The 21,033-nt window shown below is 49.5% G+C and overlaps 5 protein-coding genes across 5 annotated transcripts; 3 read left to right on the top strand and 2 right to left on the bottom strand.

The window, feature by feature from the left end:
* Positions 1–293: 293 nt before the first annotated feature.
* B0J16DRAFT_352074 (uncharacterized protein) lies at positions 294–3,705 on the bottom strand (the record flags this gene model as incomplete). The annotated part of the gene is made up of 2 exons (XM_046129246.1): positions 294–358; positions 414–3,705. The coding sequence occupies 2 exons, from the start codon at positions 3,703–3,705 to the stop codon at positions 294–296; spliced, it is 3,357 nt and encodes a 1,118-aa protein (XP_045988476.1).
* Positions 3,706–6,773: 3,068 nt separating this feature from the next.
* Positions 6,774–7,719, top strand: B0J16DRAFT_7103 (uncharacterized protein). The gene is made up of 3 exons (XM_046134353.1): positions 6,774–6,995; positions 7,064–7,131; positions 7,247–7,719. The coding sequence occupies exons 1-3, from the start codon at positions 6,987–6,989 to the stop codon at positions 7,578–7,580; spliced, it is 411 nt and encodes a 136-aa protein (XP_045988475.1). The 5' UTR covers positions 6,774–6,986; the 3' UTR covers positions 7,581–7,719.
* Positions 7,720–8,162: 443 nt separating this feature from the next.
* On the bottom strand, positions 8,163–10,064 carry B0J16DRAFT_7095 (uncharacterized protein). The gene is made up of 3 exons (XM_046134349.1): positions 9,404–10,064; positions 9,015–9,350; positions 8,163–8,961 (listed from the first exon to the last, which is right to left on the bottom strand). The coding sequence occupies exons 1-3, from the start codon at positions 9,807–9,809 to the stop codon at positions 8,297–8,299; spliced, it is 1,407 nt and encodes a 468-aa protein (XP_045988474.1). The 5' UTR covers positions 9,810–10,064; the 3' UTR covers positions 8,163–8,296.
* A 7,401-nt stretch (positions 10,065–17,465) lies between these two features.
* On the top strand, positions 17,466–18,776 carry B0J16DRAFT_313179 (protein phosphatase methylesterase 1; the record flags this gene model as incomplete). Its single annotated transcript, XM_046125112.1, has 3 exons — positions 17,466–17,680; positions 17,738–18,558; positions 18,610–18,776. The coding sequence occupies 3 exons, from the start codon at positions 17,466–17,468 to the stop codon at positions 18,774–18,776; spliced, it is 1,203 nt and encodes a 400-aa protein (XP_045988473.1).
* A 1,160-nt stretch (positions 18,777–19,936) lies between these two features.
* On the top strand, positions 19,937–20,499 carry B0J16DRAFT_377295 (uncharacterized protein; the record flags this gene model as incomplete). The annotated part of the gene is made up of 2 exons (XM_046130831.1): positions 19,937–20,014; positions 20,107–20,499. The coding sequence occupies 2 exons, from the start codon at positions 19,937–19,939 to the stop codon at positions 20,497–20,499; spliced, it is 471 nt and encodes a 156-aa protein (XP_045988472.1).
* Between the last annotated feature and the right edge of the window lie 534 nt (positions 20,500–21,033).

The raw sequence follows: 21,033 nt of genomic DNA, 5'->3' as shown, positions 1-21,033 counted from the left end.
TAGTGGCCCCTCCAACGAAACCGCAAGGTCAGTCTATTCAACCGAGCAACAACAATATCAGAAACAAGAACAAGGCTATCGCCTGTAAAAACTCCCCAAAAAAATGAATTCGTTGCCGTAAGAATCATCATGGTATCCAAACATAGTCTCCTCCTCCCCCATTTTTGCGTTCCAGATTGGTAACAGGTTCTGTTCGTCCACTTTGAACTCCAACAAAATATGCGATAGAGAACATCTTCACTGAAATCCAGCCATGCGTCTATCGCTCCACATACCATTGCCGGTATTGGCATTCATATTTGGTGAGTGAGAGTAGGGAGAAATGGATCCTTGCCCGCTGAAAGGGCTTCCATTTCCGCTTGACGGGTCTGTGATCCCTTCATACACCATTGGCATTGATCCGGCGGACATGCCATGGCTCTGAAGGCCCAGAGCGTTCATCTGATTGTATGAGTCCAACCCATTGCTGGGCATCATGAAGGCGTTGGTGTTTTGTTGGTAACCTGCATTCGTCATATTCATGCCCTGCATCGGAGCATTGTAATTCTGATGGTTCATGGGATGCATTCCCATCTCTGCATGCGCTGACGGAAAGGCGTGGCCGACGTTACCAACATTACTAAACTGTTCGGTATAGAAACCCGGCTGCTGCTGTTGCTGATAAGGATCAGTTGACATGACAGGGTATGGAACCTGGCTTTGGTTCTGATACATATGCTGGCTCTGCTGTGGTATATGTTGATGTTGACCTCCCACCGGGAAGTGAATAGGTGGGCCGGTCTGCTCGATGGGCGTAGGCGTAGTTAAGGGATTGCGTGGCGGAGGGTCTTGCACTGGGCTGATGATAGTGTCTGCACTGAGCTCACTGGCTTTAGCCTCTACAAGCCGGAGCACAGGCAACGATACTTGCTCCATGTGCTTGGCCAAGTGCACCGTCAGCTTCTTCCAGGTAGGGAATGTCTTTCCGCAGAAGCGGCAAGGCTCATCATGAGGCTTCTTTGTAGTCTCGTGGTGGCATTGCTCGACTTTCTGCCATGTGGGTTCAGAGCCACCCGCCTTCTTTATGGCGGCTTTGCTCTTGACCTTAGGCTCAGGGTACTTGTGCTCTCGTACCAGGTGCTGAAGGAAATTGTCCCGGCGATAACACTGGTGGTGGCAAGCTTCTACATCACATGTCCACCACTCAAGTTGCCGATGGCCTTCATTTTCATGACGAACCCAATCAGCTTTGCGCTTGAACATTTTTGGTCCTGGGCATTTATCCCAAGTGCACGTAAAAGGTTGCACATCCTCATGAACATGCTTAGTCCAGTCGGATGGCTTCATAAACCTCTTTTTAGCATAACAGAGGCGGCACTCAAACTCCGCTGGCAGGTGGGTTGTAGGGGGCATCGGAATGTCCTGGGGGAAGCTCTCGGTATTTATAGCACCTTCACCCAGCGATCCATCGTCCTCATCGTTTGGAGATGAAAGGGGATCCAGCTCTCGGATGTTCTTGTTCTGGTCCAGAAGCACAGCTGAGCCGTCTCGGGCCGCACACATAATACCAGAGTCGCATGCTGCTCCCAGGCCCATGTGAGTAACCTTGTTTTTGAGCAGGTATTTGTATCTCTGGACCTGGTGGTAGGCGATTCGGTCAACAAGGAAGGTGTTGGTCGTAGCCAGACTTGGGTTCAAGTCGATGATATGTTGTTGGAAGCCTTCAAGGTTCGGGGTGATGTTATCAATAACATTGGGGTTTGTTCTCATATCAGCTTCGTCGCCAAAATCGTCGTCGTCCTCCTCATCATCGTCCAAATCGACCGGCTTAGACTTGGCTAGAGCCGCCACGGGCGGTCCGCCTGTCTCCCGCTTCCACATCGACACGAGGGTCGAGTGGCTTTCCGATTGCAAACCATTCGGTGAAGGTTTAGGGAGCTCAGACTTGCTCCGGGCGCGGCGGAAGGTATTCTTGACCGAGAGACCGCCAAAGGGGCTCTTTGGGGATGTGATAGATCCGCCAGGCGTGCCACTGGCACTGACCGATCCGCTTCGAGTATGCGTGGTACCGATGGATGCAATATTACTGCCCATAGATGCGATAGCGGTGTTGATGGAAGGCGTGGGCTTCTTGCCCCAGCTACCCATGCGGTTCGGAGGTGCAAGGTGAGTGACACTATCCCCTCGCTTGGAAAGACTATCACGCTTCGAGTCCTGGCTTCCTCTGTCTTCGCTACTTGGCAGACTGTCGTCGTCATTGCCGCTGCTGCGCGTGCGTTTTAGAAGCTGGGATGCGCTCGGGCGGCGTACCAGGCCTCGGAGGTTTTCGAGAAGACTTCCTGGTTTGTTGGATCTGCTCTCCCGGCTAGTCGAGAGCTTTTTCAAAAGACCACCGCTCGTGCCTTGTGCCATGTCGAGGTCAGCAATACTGGGTAGACTTCGGCGACGAGTTCCCCAAGTTGCGGCTCTTGATAAAATAGAGTCAGTGTCACGATACATTCGCTCGAACCTTTCCATGGCAGCTGCTGATGTCTCGGGTTGATTTCTTCCAGCTTGCGCACGAGTGATTGAAGGGAACATAGGGGCATCGGCCCAGTTGCGGTCAGCAGCGATGATGTCGCGATCTTGCTGGTTCATCTCGCCGTGGTCACGATAATAAGTCTGGCCAGGGATGAATCTGTTTTCTGTTTCGCGACCAAAGGGGATTTCATCATCATTCGGATCATCTCGCTGGGAGTTCAATTCGTTGATTTGGTCGCGTGAGTTATCATCTGGTTTGACCGAGAGGTCATTGAGCTTATCGGTCAACCAGTCATCCACAAGCTCTTTACGTTCATCTTCCTTTCGGTTTTTCGCAAGCTCATTAATGCTTGGCACTTCGTCGGATGAGCGGTTGTTGGGGTCGAGACCAGCTTGTCCTGTCGATGGATTTCGCTGCCATTTGCCGGAAGAATCACGAGTTGAAGTGTTGCCCCAAGGAGCTATCAAATCACCGGCCGATTCAAACCCACCACGCACGGTAGTAGGGCTATCGTCAAAGCTGCGCTCAACGGCGGAGTGGACCGGAGTCTCAGTATGGGTACCCCACATGGAGACGGTAACGCGAGGACTGGTCATAGTAGAAACACCAGGTGCTGCGCCGTCTTCGCTAGACAGACAGCTACTACTCTGACTGGGTGTCAATTCAGAAGTGCGCGTATTAATTGGATGGGGGTTAAAACGTTTCTGGATCTCTTGTGGTGAGATACAGTTGGGTAACCCAGACGGTGCAGATCCTCTGATAGCGTAGGTAAGGTCGCTCTGGGGTGGTGTAGCATGCACAGATGCTGTTTGTTCAGGCGTCAACGGGTATGTGCCAGAATCGACGTCCTGGTCCTTGTCTAGCATGAGGCCTTGACCAAAAGGTTGATCCAGTCCAGTAATGTCCTGTTCTAGAAAGCTGGGAGCGCCTCCATCGGCATTGAAGTCGGCACCAAAGAACGGGTCGTCGTCAAGGTCACTGAAGTCACTAGGTTGGTATTGACCCAGGCTAGAAGTTGAGTCTGGCGTCTCAAGGTAATTGATCGGAGAAAGCGAGTCGTTGTCGTTATGCGACAACGTGGGCAGCAGTTGGTTCGAACCGAAAGACGACGTTGATACTTGCTGGTCCGAGGTAGAGTAGGGCTGAGTAGAGCGGCTGTCTTTGTCATGAAGACTGGCGAGGGTTACATCAAAAGTTGAAGCCATGATTGCGATTAAGAGAAGTGGGAGGAGCGGAAGTATATATGCAATGAGTGAGCCTCGACTGGGTGAGTTCCCAATGTCCGATCACAGGCTGGAGAACATAGCCTTCAAAGTGATAATGTGGAGGATGTGAGGTGGAGTGGATCAGCTCCGGCGCAGTAGAAACTATTCGGAACTGCAGAGAGAAATGCCGTTAAAGTCCAACGGTTCGTGGCGGCTCATAAACGGGGGTATACAGCAGAGTCCGCCAGCAGATCAGATATGATATGAAAACGTCAAGCGACAGGATTGCAGTGTAGTATTCCTTGATCGAAGAGTTGTAAAAGGGAAAAGAGAGGAGGGGAAAAGGGCTGAAGTTGGAACGCGGCGTTGCGCGCGAAAGCGGATCAAAGAGCGCTTAGAGGCCCCTGCTAAAAAGGTACAGTACAGTACTGCTTGCCTATCCCATGTGCTTAGTTAGCCCAGGGTATCGACCCGGCAAGCAATAGAGGTTGGGAACCCACAGATAGACAGATATAGAAAGCACAGGATATGATAACAGTGCAGACTGTAGCAAGTAGATATGTTCTGATAGATTCGAGGTTGGGGGCAGCCCAGGTCAAGTCTCGAGCAGCAGGGCGGCGTTTGCTTGTCAGAACGGACTATGGGGTAAGGATGTCACTGTAAGTCAATGGCTGCGATATGGCTCACAGGACAGTCTGCGATTGAAATGAAGACAAATGAATGCAGTGAACGTTGGCGGCCTACTGGGAACAATGTGAAGTGAAGTGCAAGTGCAAAAGGCAAAGTCAAGGGCAGGACAGAGGCAGACTGAAGGGCAGATTTGAGAAAAGGGACTATGGCCAGAACCAAATAGAGATGAGGCTTGACTTGATCAGTGAGCCAGCGTTTTGCCTAAGAGAAATAAATCCAGACGAAGGCGGTAAGATCGTGCGGTAGTTGGTCGGGTCGAGAACAAAACGAGGGGCGTTGTAGGCGCAGGCGTGACATACATACCGTACTGTACTGTACATACCTCGATGGTGGTACAGCCTGTTTTCTGAATCTCCAATCTCTGATCCCCCCAGTCCAGGCGCTTGTGTGATGCAACTTGTTGGAGGGTGGAGGACCGCCTCGCTGCAGGGTTGTATATGGATTTGGGCGGGCCGCTGGGAAACGGGTGTTTGACGTCTATGAAGATGGAATTACCAGATGTTGCAGTACTCAATCCAGACACCAATAAACAGCCAAAGACACTGGTATTCGTTTATCGTGCCAGGACCATCTCCACGAGGCGTTCTCAATGGGGGGCTCTGGTACCGAGGCGCATTTCACCCAAGCCCCACGCAACAGAGAGACCCTTGTTCCAGCTCTCCATCATTTGACCACTCAGAGTTCTGGAGACGTCCCTAGGCTTTTTCCTATTTCCGACTTTGAGCATCTAGTGTGTGTAAGCGTTGCAGCACTGCCGGTCTTTGCTCGACCTCAAGGCAGGACGTCAGGTGGGCAACAGAAGAATTGAAGTGCTGGTCTAAGCCAGCATAAAGTGACCAAATTATTTCGTCTCTTAGAGTCCCAGGGTCAATTCTTCTGATACCCTGAGGCTCGAGGTAGGACGTCAGTCCTTTTTGCGAACAGTCACTGATTGTCTTGTTATGTCGTACTATACCATACTTGGTCAGCCTTGTAGGGTTTTCTCTTCTGATCTGATGTCACTGCCGATCTGAGACTGGTCTCACATAGCAAGGCACAAGGCACATTTGAACAAGACAGTTCTGCCTCAACAGTGGTCGTTGCTGAACCATCTAAATTTCTCAACCCTTTGGATGAAACATTGAGCTGCAGACTTCAGGCAGAAACAAGATAGCTTCATTAGAAGCTGGTAGGTTTTTCCACTTTGTCTTGAGGCTGAGACTGGAGTCGCGACATGCACAGCCTACCGGGTACCAGTGGATGCATCAGTGTGTCAGGAACTGACAACTGTCGATCACAAACCCGTCATCTTTTATGCAATAACTTCTGAGAACATAATTCTCCGTAGTATTGACAAGCTTCTGGCACCTGATGATATTCGAGCTTGATATTCCCATATGCTGTTTATGTTGGGTCGAAGCAGGTGCCGTTTCTTTGGTCCGATGGGACGACACGTGAGGGCGTGATGAGATCAGGTCTTTTAGCTTCTTTTGGCAATGCAGCCGTCTTGTCCAGTCACCGCTGTACTGTACTTTTGATGTGATCGTATCGGAATGTGAGCAACAGGAGCTGAAAACGAGATCCTGAGCCAATCCCGTTGTTGATACGATGATCCAAATGTGACGTTGTAGGAGAGCATGTACAAACAGTACTGCAGGGCAACATGCTACTGTATGTATGCAACTCTGCAGCACCAATTCTCCAGTTTTCCAGGTGCTGTCCTGTCATATGCTGTGATTGGGTTCTTGATTGGGCAACCATTGCGCGACTTGTGGAGGCCGAAATCAGAATCGCGATGAGATGAGCTGTGCTGGGCTGGGCTGGTCTAAGCTTAACAGCTCGCTTGTCCAAGACGATTTTTATGACCGAGTTTAGGCTTGAGGCTGTGCATGTCTTATTGAAGGGTGATAAACTCCAGAAGCTTGTTTGACGTTGTATGAAAGATAGGAGTTGGATCAAGGCCGTGGCTGTGCATTATGATATCGAACGATGCGGATTTCAGCTTATCTGCAAGATTGTTTCGTTTATTGATATGAGATGTTTGGTGTTTCTTTTCATGGCATTAAACCAGAAATCATCAGGAAGAGCTGCAGGATGGATTGGATGTAGACACGTGACGATTGATCCCCGTTGGAGGTTCGTTCCTGCCTGTCTAATGTTGAAATAATCATGGAGGTGTCCTAACTCCCGGCAGGTGCCAGTGAAGTACAGGAACTTACTGCACAGCATCAAATAAGCAACACCAAGAAAACCAATAAGAAGGAAGAATCACGAGATCCGAAACATTCGAGCCTCTACCTACCTATTTAGTATTCATTACATTTGTACCTAATGAAGCCAAGAAGTTGTTTACATTGGTCAAGTGCCTGTGCTTGCTTGCTTGCCTACCCGTGAGCGTGACATGGATGTCAAACGGCGGCCCATGACACCTTCAGCCACTAAACTGAATCAAGCCTCATAATATCCTCTCATCCTCATTCAAGAGTCGACTCTATCGTTCACTGCATACGGACTGTAAGGCCAACTAGACTAGATAACTTCTTACTCCTGCTTTTTCGTCACCGCAACACGTACTTGCCACGGCGCTGAGGCGCTATCTCAACTGGCCCGCCATGTTCCAGGTTTGTCGCCATAACCAAACTATACGCCCGAGAATCGTCTAGTATACTGAGCATGCTTTTGGATATAGCCTCATCCGGACGAGACATTTCATTTGCGTCTCCATAGGGCGCGATCCGTCGTTCTGACAACTCAAGAGTGAGTCAATAAGCCCATCTTACTCAGTGACCAGCATTACCGCGTCGAGCGGCCAGAGTCCGGCCAACAACTACAAAGAGTAGTCTATCTAGTCACAGGTCACTGACACACATAGACTCGTTGAAATCAGAGCTGCCCAGCGTACCTTTGAAGGCGCATATGTTCGCACAGCCCTCGGTCAATTCTCATTCGCCCTCATCATTCTCAAAGTCTTCACCGAAGAGTTCTACGCCATAGGCGCCCTATTCGCTATGTATGGAGTCGCTGTTATGCTAGTCGCCATCTACCGTCGGTACGAGGGCCAGAACCAATTCTTCACATCAGAAAGTGCCGATGGCTCTTTGAAGAGGAAGTTTAGGACTAGCGGGAACAGTGTGTTGTTGCTAACGATGCTGAGTCTGAGTGCTTACATCACTTTGATGGTATTGACCTGGCGTCTGGTTTCGTGATGGTATTATGTTAGATTAGTGTTGGAATCATGTTTGAGTCGGACGGCTTTTTACGGTTGGCAGTGTTATAAGCCGCGGTGTTTGAAGAAGCAAGGTACTTCTAACGCGTACAAATATAGGTAGTTAACTGAGGGAAACGATACCCTTTCCGTTAACGCTGGTTGTATAGGTTGTCTCTGTTCTATTTACTCTTTGGTCCTGCATCAACGAAGCTCGAGCGATCCTCTAGAGTCACCATCTTTAAACATAAACAACATCTAGAGCCAGCCCGATAGTCCTATTGAAAGGGGCATATCACATGGGGTGTAAGAGTTAGAAGAAGCCATGGAATACATAAAGTAGGAATATCACATAGGTAACTATGTTTATCAAGGCCTCTTGCTATATAAGCCCATAAGGTTAGTGATGCAGACACTGAAGAGGCACCCCGTTCCCTCCTTATACACATCCATGGATCCTCAGCGGTTGACCCTGCTCGATGAGTGGACTTATGGGCAACATCAAGAAAGATTTGGTACCTAATTGGAAGTGAAATGAAAATATGTTAGTGGAACCATGTACTAGATGCAAAGGCCATTCTAGACCAATGCCAAATGTGTTATTATTAATGTATTAATCAATGCATATAACCTCCTCAGTAATATAGTAAAACAAAACACCAGCTTTCGCCTCCTTTCCATATATGTTTACAATCTCTGCTATACTGTGTGCTATCGTTATTGAGTTTGATATAAATTCATGGGTGGCGCATTATTCATCACTTGCTGTCCACTGTTGGCTATTTGAAGCCGGTGGTCCTGGCCCCTATTCGCATGTGACCAGCCATCGCCATAGGCTTCCTGGCCTTTCATATATGTATAGTCGGTATATGCATTCGTCTGATCCCATGTTGTGTAGTTCGCAGGTACTGCCCCAGGAGGGAAGGAGACAGGTGTATTCATATTCGAGCCGTCGAATCCAGGTACCACGCCGTCCATGGAAGTGGTATATGCATCGGACAATGCAGATGGTCTTCGCTCGAACTGCCGTCCTGGTGCCATCATCGAGTACTGGGAAGGGTGATTACTGCTCAGGGGTTCTCCCCCATACGACATAGACCGTGCCGGCGGCGCAAACTGACCCCAGACACCCATATCAACATTCGCCTGAGGTACTGGTTCCGAGTTTCCAGGTGGCCAACCAGACGGAGATTGTGCTACAGATGTAAATGGCGAGAACTGCTGGCTCATTGGCGATCCGGAGGCATACGTTTGCCAAGGTGCACTCAATTCTGACGATGCACTTGGGCTCTGATCCGGTGCCGTCATCATCCAGTTGGCTGGAGTCTGGTTGGAAGTTTCGACGGGAGTTTTGCTTGTAGGAGATGGCACTGAAGCTGTAACTGTTCCTTTGTGTCAACACGGTTATCGAGTAAACTACAGGCAGGTAACAAACCTCTCGTTTGGGGCTGAAACACTGCAGCTTCAGCCGTCTCCCCTGTCGTTGGAACAGTGATGGGAACTGGCTTTTTCGTTGAAGGGACAAGTGATGCTTTGGCTTTCTTTGGTTGCTCCACGGGCTTACTGATCGGTGTTGCTGGGGAGGAGGTTGCCGAATTCCCTTTTGGTCCTGCAGATACCCTTGACCCCTGTTTCCCCCGTGAGTCGTCAATAGATGCCTGGTCTACAGGGAAGAAACTGCAGTCTTTCTTCAACCGAATACAGTTGATACAGCGTCCTTGAGTGTCGTTGGGCGAAGTGATGCATCTAATCTTTCGACGCCGGCAGTGACCTTGGAAGATGGGTTAATATACAAATGTCCGACAACAATAGATTGTAACTTACCACAAGCAACCGAAGTACGATGGTAGCCCAATTTGTTCCTTTTCTTCTCCCCTGCGCTTCCGCTCTGTTGCTGTTGCTCATCGGTTTCTGAAGAGTGTAAAGAACCAGTGCCCGGTGCTGGGTATGTCCCCTTCATCTCCATACCATGCTGTTGGCTCAGGAGTGGAGGAGCTTGCTGATCAACCGTCGGCAAGGATGTAAGCTGCTGTGAAGGAATTGTATATGAGGGAATGAAGTTCGGAGGCGGCGGCATACCCATCTCATCGCCCTCAGAGGAGAATGCTGGATAGTGGTAAGACATAACGCCAACCATAGATAGTGGCTCAGAAGGCAAAGTCTCCCACGAATTAGCAACACCAAACGAGTACGGATTCGAACAATCGGACGGCGAAATCGCGACAGCCATGGACGATATGTTGTTGATATGTGTGCTGATGGTAAATTTGGCTGTATAGTCTCACCCTTCTGCAAGTATGAGACAACGACAACTGGCTGGAAAAGACGAAAATGCAGAGTATATCTAGGCCGGGGGGTTTCGTAGGCCAGTGAGGGTGGCCGTGAAAAGTGACGAAGTGAAGACACGCATTTATCGATGGTTTCTCAGAGGTCGAAGAAAGGTATCGAGCCGCCTATAGTCCTGCTATAAGGACCGAGGCACACGATGGGGAGGAAAATCGTGCTGCCGAGTGGTAGCGATAATAAGATCAAGTTTTTGTCCAGTTCAAAATGTGGTCCCTGGTATGTTTTTGACTGACTTTGGTCCCAAGACGATCGACTTCTAGGGTTGACACAGACAAGGGTCTACACTCTTAAAGATAATGTATCTAGCGGCAGCTAAACCATGAACCAGGAAAGGGGGGGCGTCTGGGGGCGTGAAGGATACAGATCGATTCGGAGGGTATACCGACCAAGGTGGTCTAGCTTACATACAGCATCTGTCCTTGTGGGTTTACTACCGATGAGTACCGACGACTAAAATGGTGGATAATAGATGGATGGTGACAATTGAGTAGTTGGAGCGCCACCGGGATGTTATATTGGCCCAGAGCTAGTTGGGTGCAACATGAGCAACCTGAGCGGTTATCGACAGGTCAGAGATCGATGATGCCCAAGACTCTTCCTCAATTGATTGTCCTTCTTTTATTCTCTGGTCCATCTTGGGTGGTGGTGGCTAGCAATCCTGCAGAAGTACATACTGTAGGAGCACCGTTAGTCTGTTGATGTAAAGCGGCCAAGACATTCCTGCTCCAGGGCCGTGGACGGTGATGGGCCAGCGAGGGTACCAACTGGGGATCCGCGATCAAAGCCAAAGGTTAAGATCCTGGGAGTCAACAGGGGGAAATAAGAGAGCAAATCGCATTTGCTTTTCGGGTGATTCTTCAACAGGCGGGTGGACACAGTACAGTAGTGTAGATCACTCGATACTTTCCATCAAGTACAGCTAGTACTTTAAACGTGGATAAGCTACCCAGGTGCTATACCCGTCGGCAGGAGCCAGGTTAAAACTAGTTGTTCCTAGAGACTGTGGTATCTGAAGTTTAGGATATCGTCCCAGAATGCAGTGGCTCTAACCTCCACCGCGCTGCGTTCGGTGATGGTGGTTGCGGAGGAACCTGGCCAACAGTTCAATTGTTCTTGCTTGTGAGGCTTACTGTACGAGGCCATGGCCCCTGTGTGTATACGAATGCCGGGACCGGGGCACCAGGGCAGCAAAGCCGGGGCCCCGATGCCTTCCCAAGAGTTGATGGGCATGGGGGTATCAGCGTTGACGTGAGTGATGCTCCCCTCCTGCATCAGTCCCAGCAGACGTCAAGTTCTAGCTTTATTAGTGTGAACCATTGACAGTGCGGAACTTGCCCAAAGTCTGATTCAGTGGGCTGAGAAGAAAAGGGACATCAGAAGTCATGCTTGTCCAGCCAAGATCTCAAATGGCTAGGGGCACTTTTGATAACAGGGCCCCAAGGTCAAAATCCCAGCAAACAAATAACATGCCCCATCCCACTTAATATCTTGAGACAGAGCATTGCCGCCGGAGAGTTGGTCCATGGTCCCTGAGGCGCCCCATTAATCCGATTCGTGCCATAGTGATGCTGAATTGGGTCGTTACAAATACAGTATATTGCGTCTCAGCTCAGGTACTGTTACCCCTTCTCTCCACTTGTTGTTATGTGCACGTACTAGTATTTCGACACCGGATGCTGGATCCTAGAACCCGCCGACCCGATTTAGGAAAAGGAAGGAAAAAAGCAACGTTCAGGCTGTGCCAAAAACGACAAAGTCGTTTTGTGTACTTCAGCATGACTTAGGAGGAAAATGGCCTCGGCTTTTCCAAGGTTAGTGTGTGGTCAGATGCCGATAACCAAACAGTTTCTTCTTCCCATTCTTCTTTTCTTGTCACATTCCCAGCCGTTGGACAACACCCGCAGGATGAAGTCAATTTTGTGTGAAGGTCCCATTTCCCCTGAGATCTTTCTACCTCATTGCATGCAGAGTCTGAAATTAGTGGCACAGGTACATGACTTTCCAGCCGAACCTGGCATCAACCAAGTTGTGGGTAAGCAAAGTGGTTGATATCCGCAAGATCACCCTAATGCGGTAACGGGCTCGAAAAACAAGGTTCAGTCAGAACGCAAACCACTCAGTGGACGTTATGGGTGAAAAAGGTCAGTTCTCAATTTGGAGGCATATGTATATTGTTGCTAATAAGCGGTACCCTCCTCGGTCGGACTTTGAATTTGAGGTTGTATGTCTGTGCGTCAATAATGCCTCCCTGTCTATTCTGACAGCTTCAGAGAGAGACGAGAGATTATTGCGAAGGGAATTCGCTTGGCAAATATCGTTTGCCGGGGTCCCGGGCCTATCGATAGTGCAGATCTCTCCAGATTTGTGGGAACCACCTTGAAGACACAATTAAGTACCGTGGTAGCGACCCAAAGAAACCTCCCGAAATAATGACACAGGAGCAAGGAACCTGTTGTCTGGCTACTCAGTTCTAACGAACGATCCGCGCTCAGCATGGATCTGGGCTCGAATTGATCGCAGAGTCCTTGCGCAGGATCCTCGGCAGGCAGGTAGCGTAGCTGCCTGTCAAAATATCAATCAAAGTCTCAATATGATCCGCCCGACTGGCCGCTGCTTCAGCATGAACTTGAAAAGACACCGTATCGCCTGCAGTCAGAGACATGCGGCGAGCGAGGTTCGTCAGCGCCACCTAGTCTCTTGAGTGGTGTCCAAACGAATCCATGGTAAGCTCCATGCCGGTGGTGTCTTGGTTGAGAAACAAGCAGATCTTATCCATCCATCCATGCTGCCCTGCGCTGTGTTGCATTTGCTAGGCGAAAAAGAGCTAGGTGCTAGCATATGTGCATATGTACCCAGGCATAGCTGGCCCAAGTCACCTTAAGGATCATACAGTACCATCCAATCCTTCCAAGAATGAAAGGAAAGCGTTGACTGATGCTGGACTATGGGAATTGCACGGGGTGGCCAGAGAGTTCAGATCTCCCGGGGACATATCCCGTACTCCAAGTCGATCAGAGGATACTCCCGGCGCTAAAATGGGACTGGTCTGGGCGAAGCCTGCGATAATTGCTTGTGTTGTGGAAGCAGCAGACATGTGGCTAAAAGCGGCTGCAATGACAGTTGTTAGAGAAAGTTTTATTGATGCGGATAAAAGAAGACATTTCGATGGTGACGAAATTTGTTGACTACGAACATCGGAACTTCAGTCGTGGCATAAGGCAAGACAGGTGCAGATGCAGGCAGGTATTAGCCAGCAAAACAAAGACAGCAAAAGAGGAGCTTGACTGTCTTAAGCAGGAGCCCCCTACCGTAGACAGGAGGCAGGCTAAGGTGGACTTCCCCAACAGCCTACCTTACAGTAATGGACTGGACCTCCAACAGAGCAGGCAGGTAGCACAAGAGCAGGAGCAATTCAGTAGGTAAATGATGAGCCTGCTTGCTTGGCAGGGACTACCTTACCTACCCACCCACTCATTGATTGACGGGAATCTATGGTCCCGCAAGTGCACGTGCCCTGACGTGCGCTGAACTTCCTATTCGGGGACGCACAGATCTCCCTAAGAGCCCGTTCTACCTGCGCTATCCCAGTTTAGCCTCTCCACTTCAGCTACTCTAGCCCCACTAGTCTTGTCAAGTGCCGGGTCTCCAATACTGTACCTAACCACCTGATTTGCTCAACTCAAACCTCTCCGACTTCAATAATTTGTGATGGACTCAAGATCATCAAATTTACCACTTTAGGAAGCCAATTCGTAGACACAGTTTAACTGCCAAGCACAGTCGTCTGATGTGCAATAAAATTCCATCTCTTTCGCCACCTGAAACGGCCCTCATGCTTATTCTCGTCCCCAATCTTCCCATTCTGTTCCTGTCTGTGGCGTCACAATCAACCATTTGGTTTTAGGCAAACTACATATGTCGAAACTCACACAAACTGGATCAAATACCTAAACGATACCAGATGGTCTCATTCGCCCCCTCGGCATGACTTCCAACCAATCTGACCTGGCGGAGGGAGGCGCCGGGAAAGGCTATTGGTAGGCAATCCCAAGGGCTTCTCGATGCGATGATAAGGTGGTGTCAACCTTTCACTTAAAGGCAAACATACATATGCAATTGGAATCAATACACCTCGTCATTACTTCCAATACCCCAGGAATAATTGTCTCGAGATTTGGCTATGTCAGGACAGCGGATCTGGCAGGAGACGCTTGCGCCTCACGATTCGCCTCAGATCTCCACGACACACAATGCATCCCAACTTTCTTTGATGAGCCAATCAGCTGAGTAGAATTCGAGAGACAGCAAGTCCTCATTTCCGATCGAGACCTCGTGCAGGAAACGCCAAGGTCGGGTGTCTTGGGAGTGCGTTCCCAGAAAGCTTATGGAGGCGAGAAATAGCGTCGACGTGTCGATTTGTGGGTGATACAGATACAGACCAGGTGCCTCATCTCATTTCGATGTTGTGGGGGGGCAATCAATGCCACCTGAAGCAATATTCTGAGAAGCAATATTGTTTCTTCGAATTCGGTGACAGGTGCGTCACTTGTCAGACCATGCGCTTTTCTGTCTGCGATTATCAGTCGATTGATCGTGGACTGATGGAGAGGAATTCGCTATCAAAATGAGACTAGGTTGCGAGTTCCCTGCGTGTCGGAACGAGGGCCCTTGCAGTAACTGGTTGAAACCCGCGATGGTCATTGGACTATATTTTCCGTGCCCCGTCCCGACAGACAGATGTTACACAACGTTTAACTCCAGGGATAAAAGGTCTCGAGTTACGCAAACTTCAAAGCTCACCCTCAAGCGAAGAGATAGAGATATCGATGATTCTACTGTGCGGCTCAAGGTTGGCGACCTGTCATAGCTGCCAACGCGTAGCGTAGCCGCATGGGTGTCTACCAAGTTATCGATGACATCGGAAGCACCTTATGGCTACTTCAGACTAGCAATTGGAGATGAGCAATCCTTTCATGATTGGTTGAACCATGCTCAAAGATAACATTAAAGCCGGATCCACTGCCTAGGTAAGAAGCACCTTTGGTCTTAGATCTCGACCATGAAACCTTTGCAAAAATGTCCGACACCTTGCCCATTTCAGCGCCAACAAGAATTAAAGACAGAGACTAAAACTTGTGACCAGAATCCTATGCAGTCACAGCAAGGTCCGAGTTATCTGTTTCAACTTCCTTGGTGAAGAAGAACTAAGCAACGGAAGCTGTTGATCCGTGTCCTCAGTTGAGTCAGTTCATCGTTGCCAAGCTCAAGACCCCCAATCATAAAAAGGAAATTGTCCGCTTCACTCTCCAGGTAAGGTAAATTGCACAGACCCCCTGGGCCAAACAGAGGAGTCGAACTTGAGACCTGCGGAATTTTTGTGGGAGCGAGTCTAGAATACGGTCTATTCTTTGATCACCGAGACAGGTTTACGAGATGACTGCCTCGTGGTCTGTTTCTCTATTCCTCCGTATACGACACACGATGCGCTCACAGTCGGTATCTTTTCATTTTCATTCCCATGAAACATTTCTTATTCCAGACTTCAGTACACCCAAGCCACTACCTACGTAGGGGCAACAGTTTAGAATGCACTACGTCCGCATGGGGATTTATTGGGAAATACCCTCGGGGTTGCAAACAACGGCGTCTTCCGCGCACCTCATACTTACTGCATCTACTGTTTGTCTGCCATTCCAGACCAGGTTGGACAGTATCGGGGTCGTACCGCTACAGCATGTGCAACTGTCATAGACTGTCCTCTAAGTATCTCTCGAGTACAGACATGTGCTCAGAAAGTGAGGGCTTGCTTCTATTTCCCTACCGACTACTGTAATACCACCACTGGTCGCGATATCTGATGCCAAATGCACTCGCTCTAGAGCCAATGAGAGCTGACGGGGCTGCCGATCACTAATGCAATGACCACAGCGTGACGTGCTCTTTGACTGGTCTCACAACTACCTGTGCCACCTCACTGCTTTATTAGCTAGCTTTATATCCATTCCTCATTGCAGCTAAGACCACGGATATGAGATTGAGTTTTTATCTGTTTTCCAGCACCGTGAAATCGGACCGGGGATGCAGGAACAAGTAATTCTTGAGCCGCTAGCAGCCTCAAAGTCTGTAAATCAAAGCGCCAGGCAATACGCCTCTGTACCTTGGACGGGATTAGGTTAAGCGCAGCAGAGGGCAAACGGCGAGAGATGCAGCCCACTCGCTTGGATAAGTTGGTGTTGGACAAGGTTTCTTTTTTCCTGGGATTGATTACAGGGGCAAGGTTGAATGGCTCGGCCGAGTCCCGGAACTAAGAGAAATGGCAAGCCATGGCGGGTTGGCGATAATCCATCGACAAGTTGACAACTCAACTTTCACGATGCATGTCTAGGGTAACTAGTGCGTACTTTTCAAGTCTGACAGGCAATAGAAGAATGGATGTCATATACCTACCTAACCAATGGCTCTGTTACGATTGATTGATCGGTACCATCAAGGTTTAAGGTAACTCACTTTACTATGGAAGATCGTTTATCAACTAGCTATCTTGGGCGCAGTTGCTAGAGATGTCGAAGTAGGGTGCATCCCCAATACTATTATCCAAAGGTAACGGGAACCCCGACATTGACAGACTCTTCAATTATGCGAGCAACCACCTGCATACAACGGTAGGGATTGAATTTGGCGGATCCCAAGTCTCGACGGGGAAATCTATGATGAATCTTGAAGCACGTTCAAATCTATGATTTGTGGACGGCGTTGCGAGAACTTCACAGCCCTATCAGATGTCAGTGTGGTCAGAACCTTAGCTCACTGGTCAAAAGCAAATTCGATTCTGCAGTCACTTGATTTCCATGTAGGAGCGAGTAAAAAGGCCAAATACTACTGTATTTGAAAGCTCCGCGGGGAGTTTGCATTGGCTAAATAAAGGTTGACATGTCGATTGTTAGAGTCGAGTTAAATGGATATCAGAGCGAGCATTGTATCTATATACAGAGCAATTAGAGGCGACGCTAGTTGAAATGCAGGCCAATGTTAACTACCCAGATAATGAGGCTTCAGCGAGATACGCATGTGATGGGAGCTGAGGAAGGATTTAGTAGAGAGAATATTCATCCCACAATATCCAGCATGGATACCAAGGTTGAAGAAAATCAAGACAGAGAACACAAGACACACTGTGAGATAGTATGCGACACAGCAACTGCAATACAGTGCATGATCGCACATGAGGCCATATGCACTGTGACCCAGTAAATGCAACCATAAACTGAGTTGGTTGGATGGTGGTGGAGGCTGACGCATTGTATCGCACGACTGTCATCACAAGTTGCACGCAAAAGACAAGACGGACTGCTATTGCTTGATATCGATAAGCCGCATCGCTGAGAACTTTAGGACACCTCCGATACAGCACAACAAGCGTCAGCATCGAGGAAGCCACTGCCGTATCTCTTTTTTATTTTGCATTTACACTGGCAGTGCGAATGGAACATACGTCATCTGCATCTGCACAGTCGTAGTCCACAGTACCGAGGTATCTATCATGAGCGACCTGCAGCGGGCATGGGCCAAAGCCAAATACGGTATATCCAACGATTCATTCGATGAGCTCCAAGAGGAGCAGGATCACGACATACTCCCTGAGCTGCCAGAGCCTGTAGACGATGACTCCTCCTCAGCCTCGTCGGCTTCGTCTGTCTCATCAACTGGAACCATCATCCCCTCGCCAAACCAAAAGCTGTTCGCTCGACCTCAAGGGTAGTTGACAATCAAATTTGCTATCGAGTAGAACATCACGGGACTGACAGGCTATAGAGTCGCCCGTGGCAGGACCCTGGAACAGATCCCCTGGACGACTTATTTTGAGCGCGAATTGTCCCTGAAGTCAGAGCAAGATCCGGAAGTCATCCATCATGTCTATCTCACATCGCCAGTGGGCAAGGGGCCATTATTTGTGATGCACCATGGAGCTGGGTCATCTGGACTGTCGTTTGCTGTTGTGGCTTCAGAGACAAGAAAGCGTCTCTCTACAGCCGGTATCCTGGCTATAGACTGCAGGGGCCACGGCTCGACATATGCCCCCGGCGACAAGGCCCTAGATATGAGACTGGAAACACTCTCATCGGACCTCTTCAATGTCGTTCAGCTTACGAAAACCGAAATGGCATGGTCAGAGATGCCTCCGATAGTGCTCGTGGGACACTCCCTAGGCGGCGCCGTTGTAACTGATCTGGCCAAGTCAGGCAAGCTGGGAACATCGGTGCTGGGTTATGCAGTGTTGGATGTTGTCGAGGGCTCTGCTATTGATGCCCTACAGAGCATGCAAACCTACTTGTCTACGAGACCAATGGGCTTTGCGACGCTGCAGGCAGGCATCGAATGGCACATTCGCTCGCGGACTATACGCAACTCGATATCTGCTCGGACGTCTGTTCCTGCGCTGCTTGTCTTCAACGAGAACGACGATCCCACGCGGCCATGGAGATGGAGGACCAACTTGGGCGCGACTCAGCCATATTGGGAAGACTGGTTCGTAGGCCTCAGCAAAAAGTTCCTGGAGGCCAGAGGAGGAAAGATGCTCTTACTCGCCGGAACTGATAGACTGGACACTGAGTTGACCATTGGGCAAATGCAAGGTGCGTTCGCATGTATTGCTTTCTAACAGCAGATCCTAATCGCGATGACAGGAAAATACGCTCTGCAGGTGTTCCCCGAGGCTGGACACTTTATCCATGAAGATTTACCGGAAAAGACGGCAGTGTCGCTGGTCGATTTCTTCCGCAGAAACGACCGCAGTGCTCTCGTTCTACCTCCCAAGGTGTCCGATCTTATCAAGCAAGGAAAAAGAGTATAAAGACATACCGGTAGATTGGCAAGCTTCAACGTTTCGTTCATGACGTTGGCTTCATTAAACTTTGTTTACGGACGGACCAACAGGCGATATACCGAGAGCCGGGTCATGGTATCATCTGCATACCTAAATGGGCAGGACAGCACAGAGCTTTGTGAGCGATGAAACGATGCCGGCATGTTGCCACAGCTCTGGGGTCACTTGTCTGGGATTAGATTTGATACACATAACTCCCGCTGGCTGTCGAAAGCACAGTGACATACACAAAAGGTGGTGGCGGCGTCTATTGAGCAGAGACTAGGAGGTAGTCTTTGCTCAACGACCGGGCTGGACCCTCATACCTTCAAATAGAGATAAGAGTTGACGCGCTAGAACAGTCAACTTGGAAGACAAACAAACATCCCCAGGAGTTCGAGACGTTTTATGCTTCAAGCCTTCATATTTACTACCAGATGTGCCTGATCGTGTTTTCCCTATTTCGGTGTGCTTGACCCTTGGCAGGTATGCTCAATAGCGCCACAACTATCGAAAGCGGCTAGCTCTTTTAGTGGCTTTCTATTGAGACATGCATGTGCATGTATGTAACTTATCCTAGGTACCATGTTACATTTATATCACCTTGAGGGAACGATACCGTGCGTCGTTTCTCATCCAATTTAAATACATCGTTCTCTGTCGATGTTTCGGTATGGAACATCTGCTCCATAGGGCGCCGCTCGAGCCGCCTAACGAGTCAATAGCTGAGTAACCTAGCCTTCTTAGGTTCTTTAGCTGAAGTTCTGAGACCCTCATGCGCGGCGAATCCTCCGAGATGGTCTAGAATATGGGGAATTGAGAGACGGCAATTGGTTGTCGGGCGATCTGCATATCAATCGGGGGCATTCTATTTTGCCGCAAGACTGTTTCCGAAGGGCCCGCTGGGCTGGCGCTGGTTAGTCCGCCCGCTGGGCTGTCCTACGCACCTAGATTTAATGTAACTAGGCCCTGGCACAGTCCGTAAGCTTATTTAGTTTGAGAAGGAACTCTCTTAAAAGGGAGAGGGGGATAGGAATCTTTTAAACCCCAGTCGCGCGTTCTGAATCATTTACATTATAACTCTCTTTCAATCTCTTGCATCTTTTATTCTTTCTAACCATCAATCCATTCACTACCAAATAATCAACATGAAGCTGTCTGTTTTCACCTCCGTTGTCCTCGCTGGCCTTGTTGCCGCTCAGCAAGAGAAGCTCCCCAAGTGCGCTGTATGTCGCAAACTCTCCTCCGTCTGCTGGTGACCACCACATCGGATCTTGCCACATGCAAAGTCATGCTAATATGCGTTTTGTCTCTTTAGCAACCCTGTGTTGACCAGTACACCACTGGCGGCGGCGTCGCTGGATGCGGCCAGCTCGACATCAAGTGCATCTGCAGCAACCAGAACTTCCTCTCCGGAATCGCCTGCTGTCTTGAGGAGAAGTGCGACACCGAGGGCAAGGATGCCGCTGTCAAGTACGCCAAGCAGATCTGCTCGACCGCCGGCGTGAAAGACCTCCCCGACGATGTGAAGTGCGACAAGAGCGCCGCTTCTGGCAGCGCCTCTAGCACAACTGGTGCTACAACCTCTACTTCAAGCGCTGCCAGCGCCTCTTCCACTGGCGACTCCAACAGCGCTGACACCAATGCTGGTGCTCGTGAGGGCGCCGCCGGTATCTTCGGTGTCGCGATGGCTATGCTCTTTGCTCTGTAAAAAGCTGTCGAGGATTGGTTCGCATCTGAGTATTTGCCGTTTTGTTAGGAGGAGGCGCGTAATGGTAATGGGCTACCAGTAAAGCCGCTGACTGCTTTTCTATTCGTTCCAAGGCATGGAGAGCTATGGGAGTTTGAAACCGTGTACTATCAACGCGGTTGCCGCAGGGCCGTCATTGTTGGCGATGATTTACAGCTGGGCGACCTTAACTTGAAGGTTTGCCTAGCTACCTAGATACCTATCGGCTATTCGATTTACTTTCTTCAAATGAGATGCGTTAAGTCTCCCATCGCATGGTATCGACAGCAATGATTCGAAGTGTTTACACCGTAACCACCATTTGAGGTTGGTCGATCACTAACTATTGGTTGTCGGCTCTTCAGTAGAAGAGCGGAGCAATAGCTCTTTTAAATGTTGATCCTGAGCCCCTGAATATAAAGCGGGTTCCGTTGAAGATGGATGAGGTGCTCTTTGATAAACGAAAACGCCCTGGCCAATGACCCCACTAACAACGTCACTGGAAAACGGTGAGCA

Source organism: Fusarium flagelliforme (assembly GCF_020744385.1).
Source record: "Fusarium flagelliforme strain FIESC 12 MPI-CAGE-AA-0113 chromosome Unknown B0J16scaffold_1, whole genome shotgun sequence".
Lineage (NCBI taxonomy): Eukaryota > Fungi > Ascomycota > Sordariomycetes > Hypocreales > Nectriaceae > Fusarium > Fusarium flagelliforme.
This window is presented reverse-complemented; position numbering and strand designations above follow the sequence as displayed.

Bases quoted from the DNA above. Each gene is read 5' to 3' on its own strand.
- B0J16DRAFT_7103 (XM_046134353.1), top strand. The intron at 7,132-7,246 runs GTGAGTCAATAA...TGACACACATAG, and splicing joins GTCGTTCTGACAACTCAAGA to ACTCGTTGAAATCAGAGCTG.
- B0J16DRAFT_7095 (XM_046134349.1), bottom strand. From the start codon at position 9,809: ATGGCTGTCGCGATTTCGCCGTCCGATTGTTCGAATCCGTACTCGTTT. The intron at 9,351-9,403 runs GTAAGTTACAAT...CCATCTTCCAAG, and splicing joins TCGTACTTCGGTTGCTTGTG to GTCACTGCCGGCGTCGAAAG. The intron at 8,962-9,014 runs GTTTGTTACCTG...ACAAAGGAACAG, and splicing joins GTTTCAGCCCCAAACGAGAG to TTACAGCTTCAGTGCCATCT.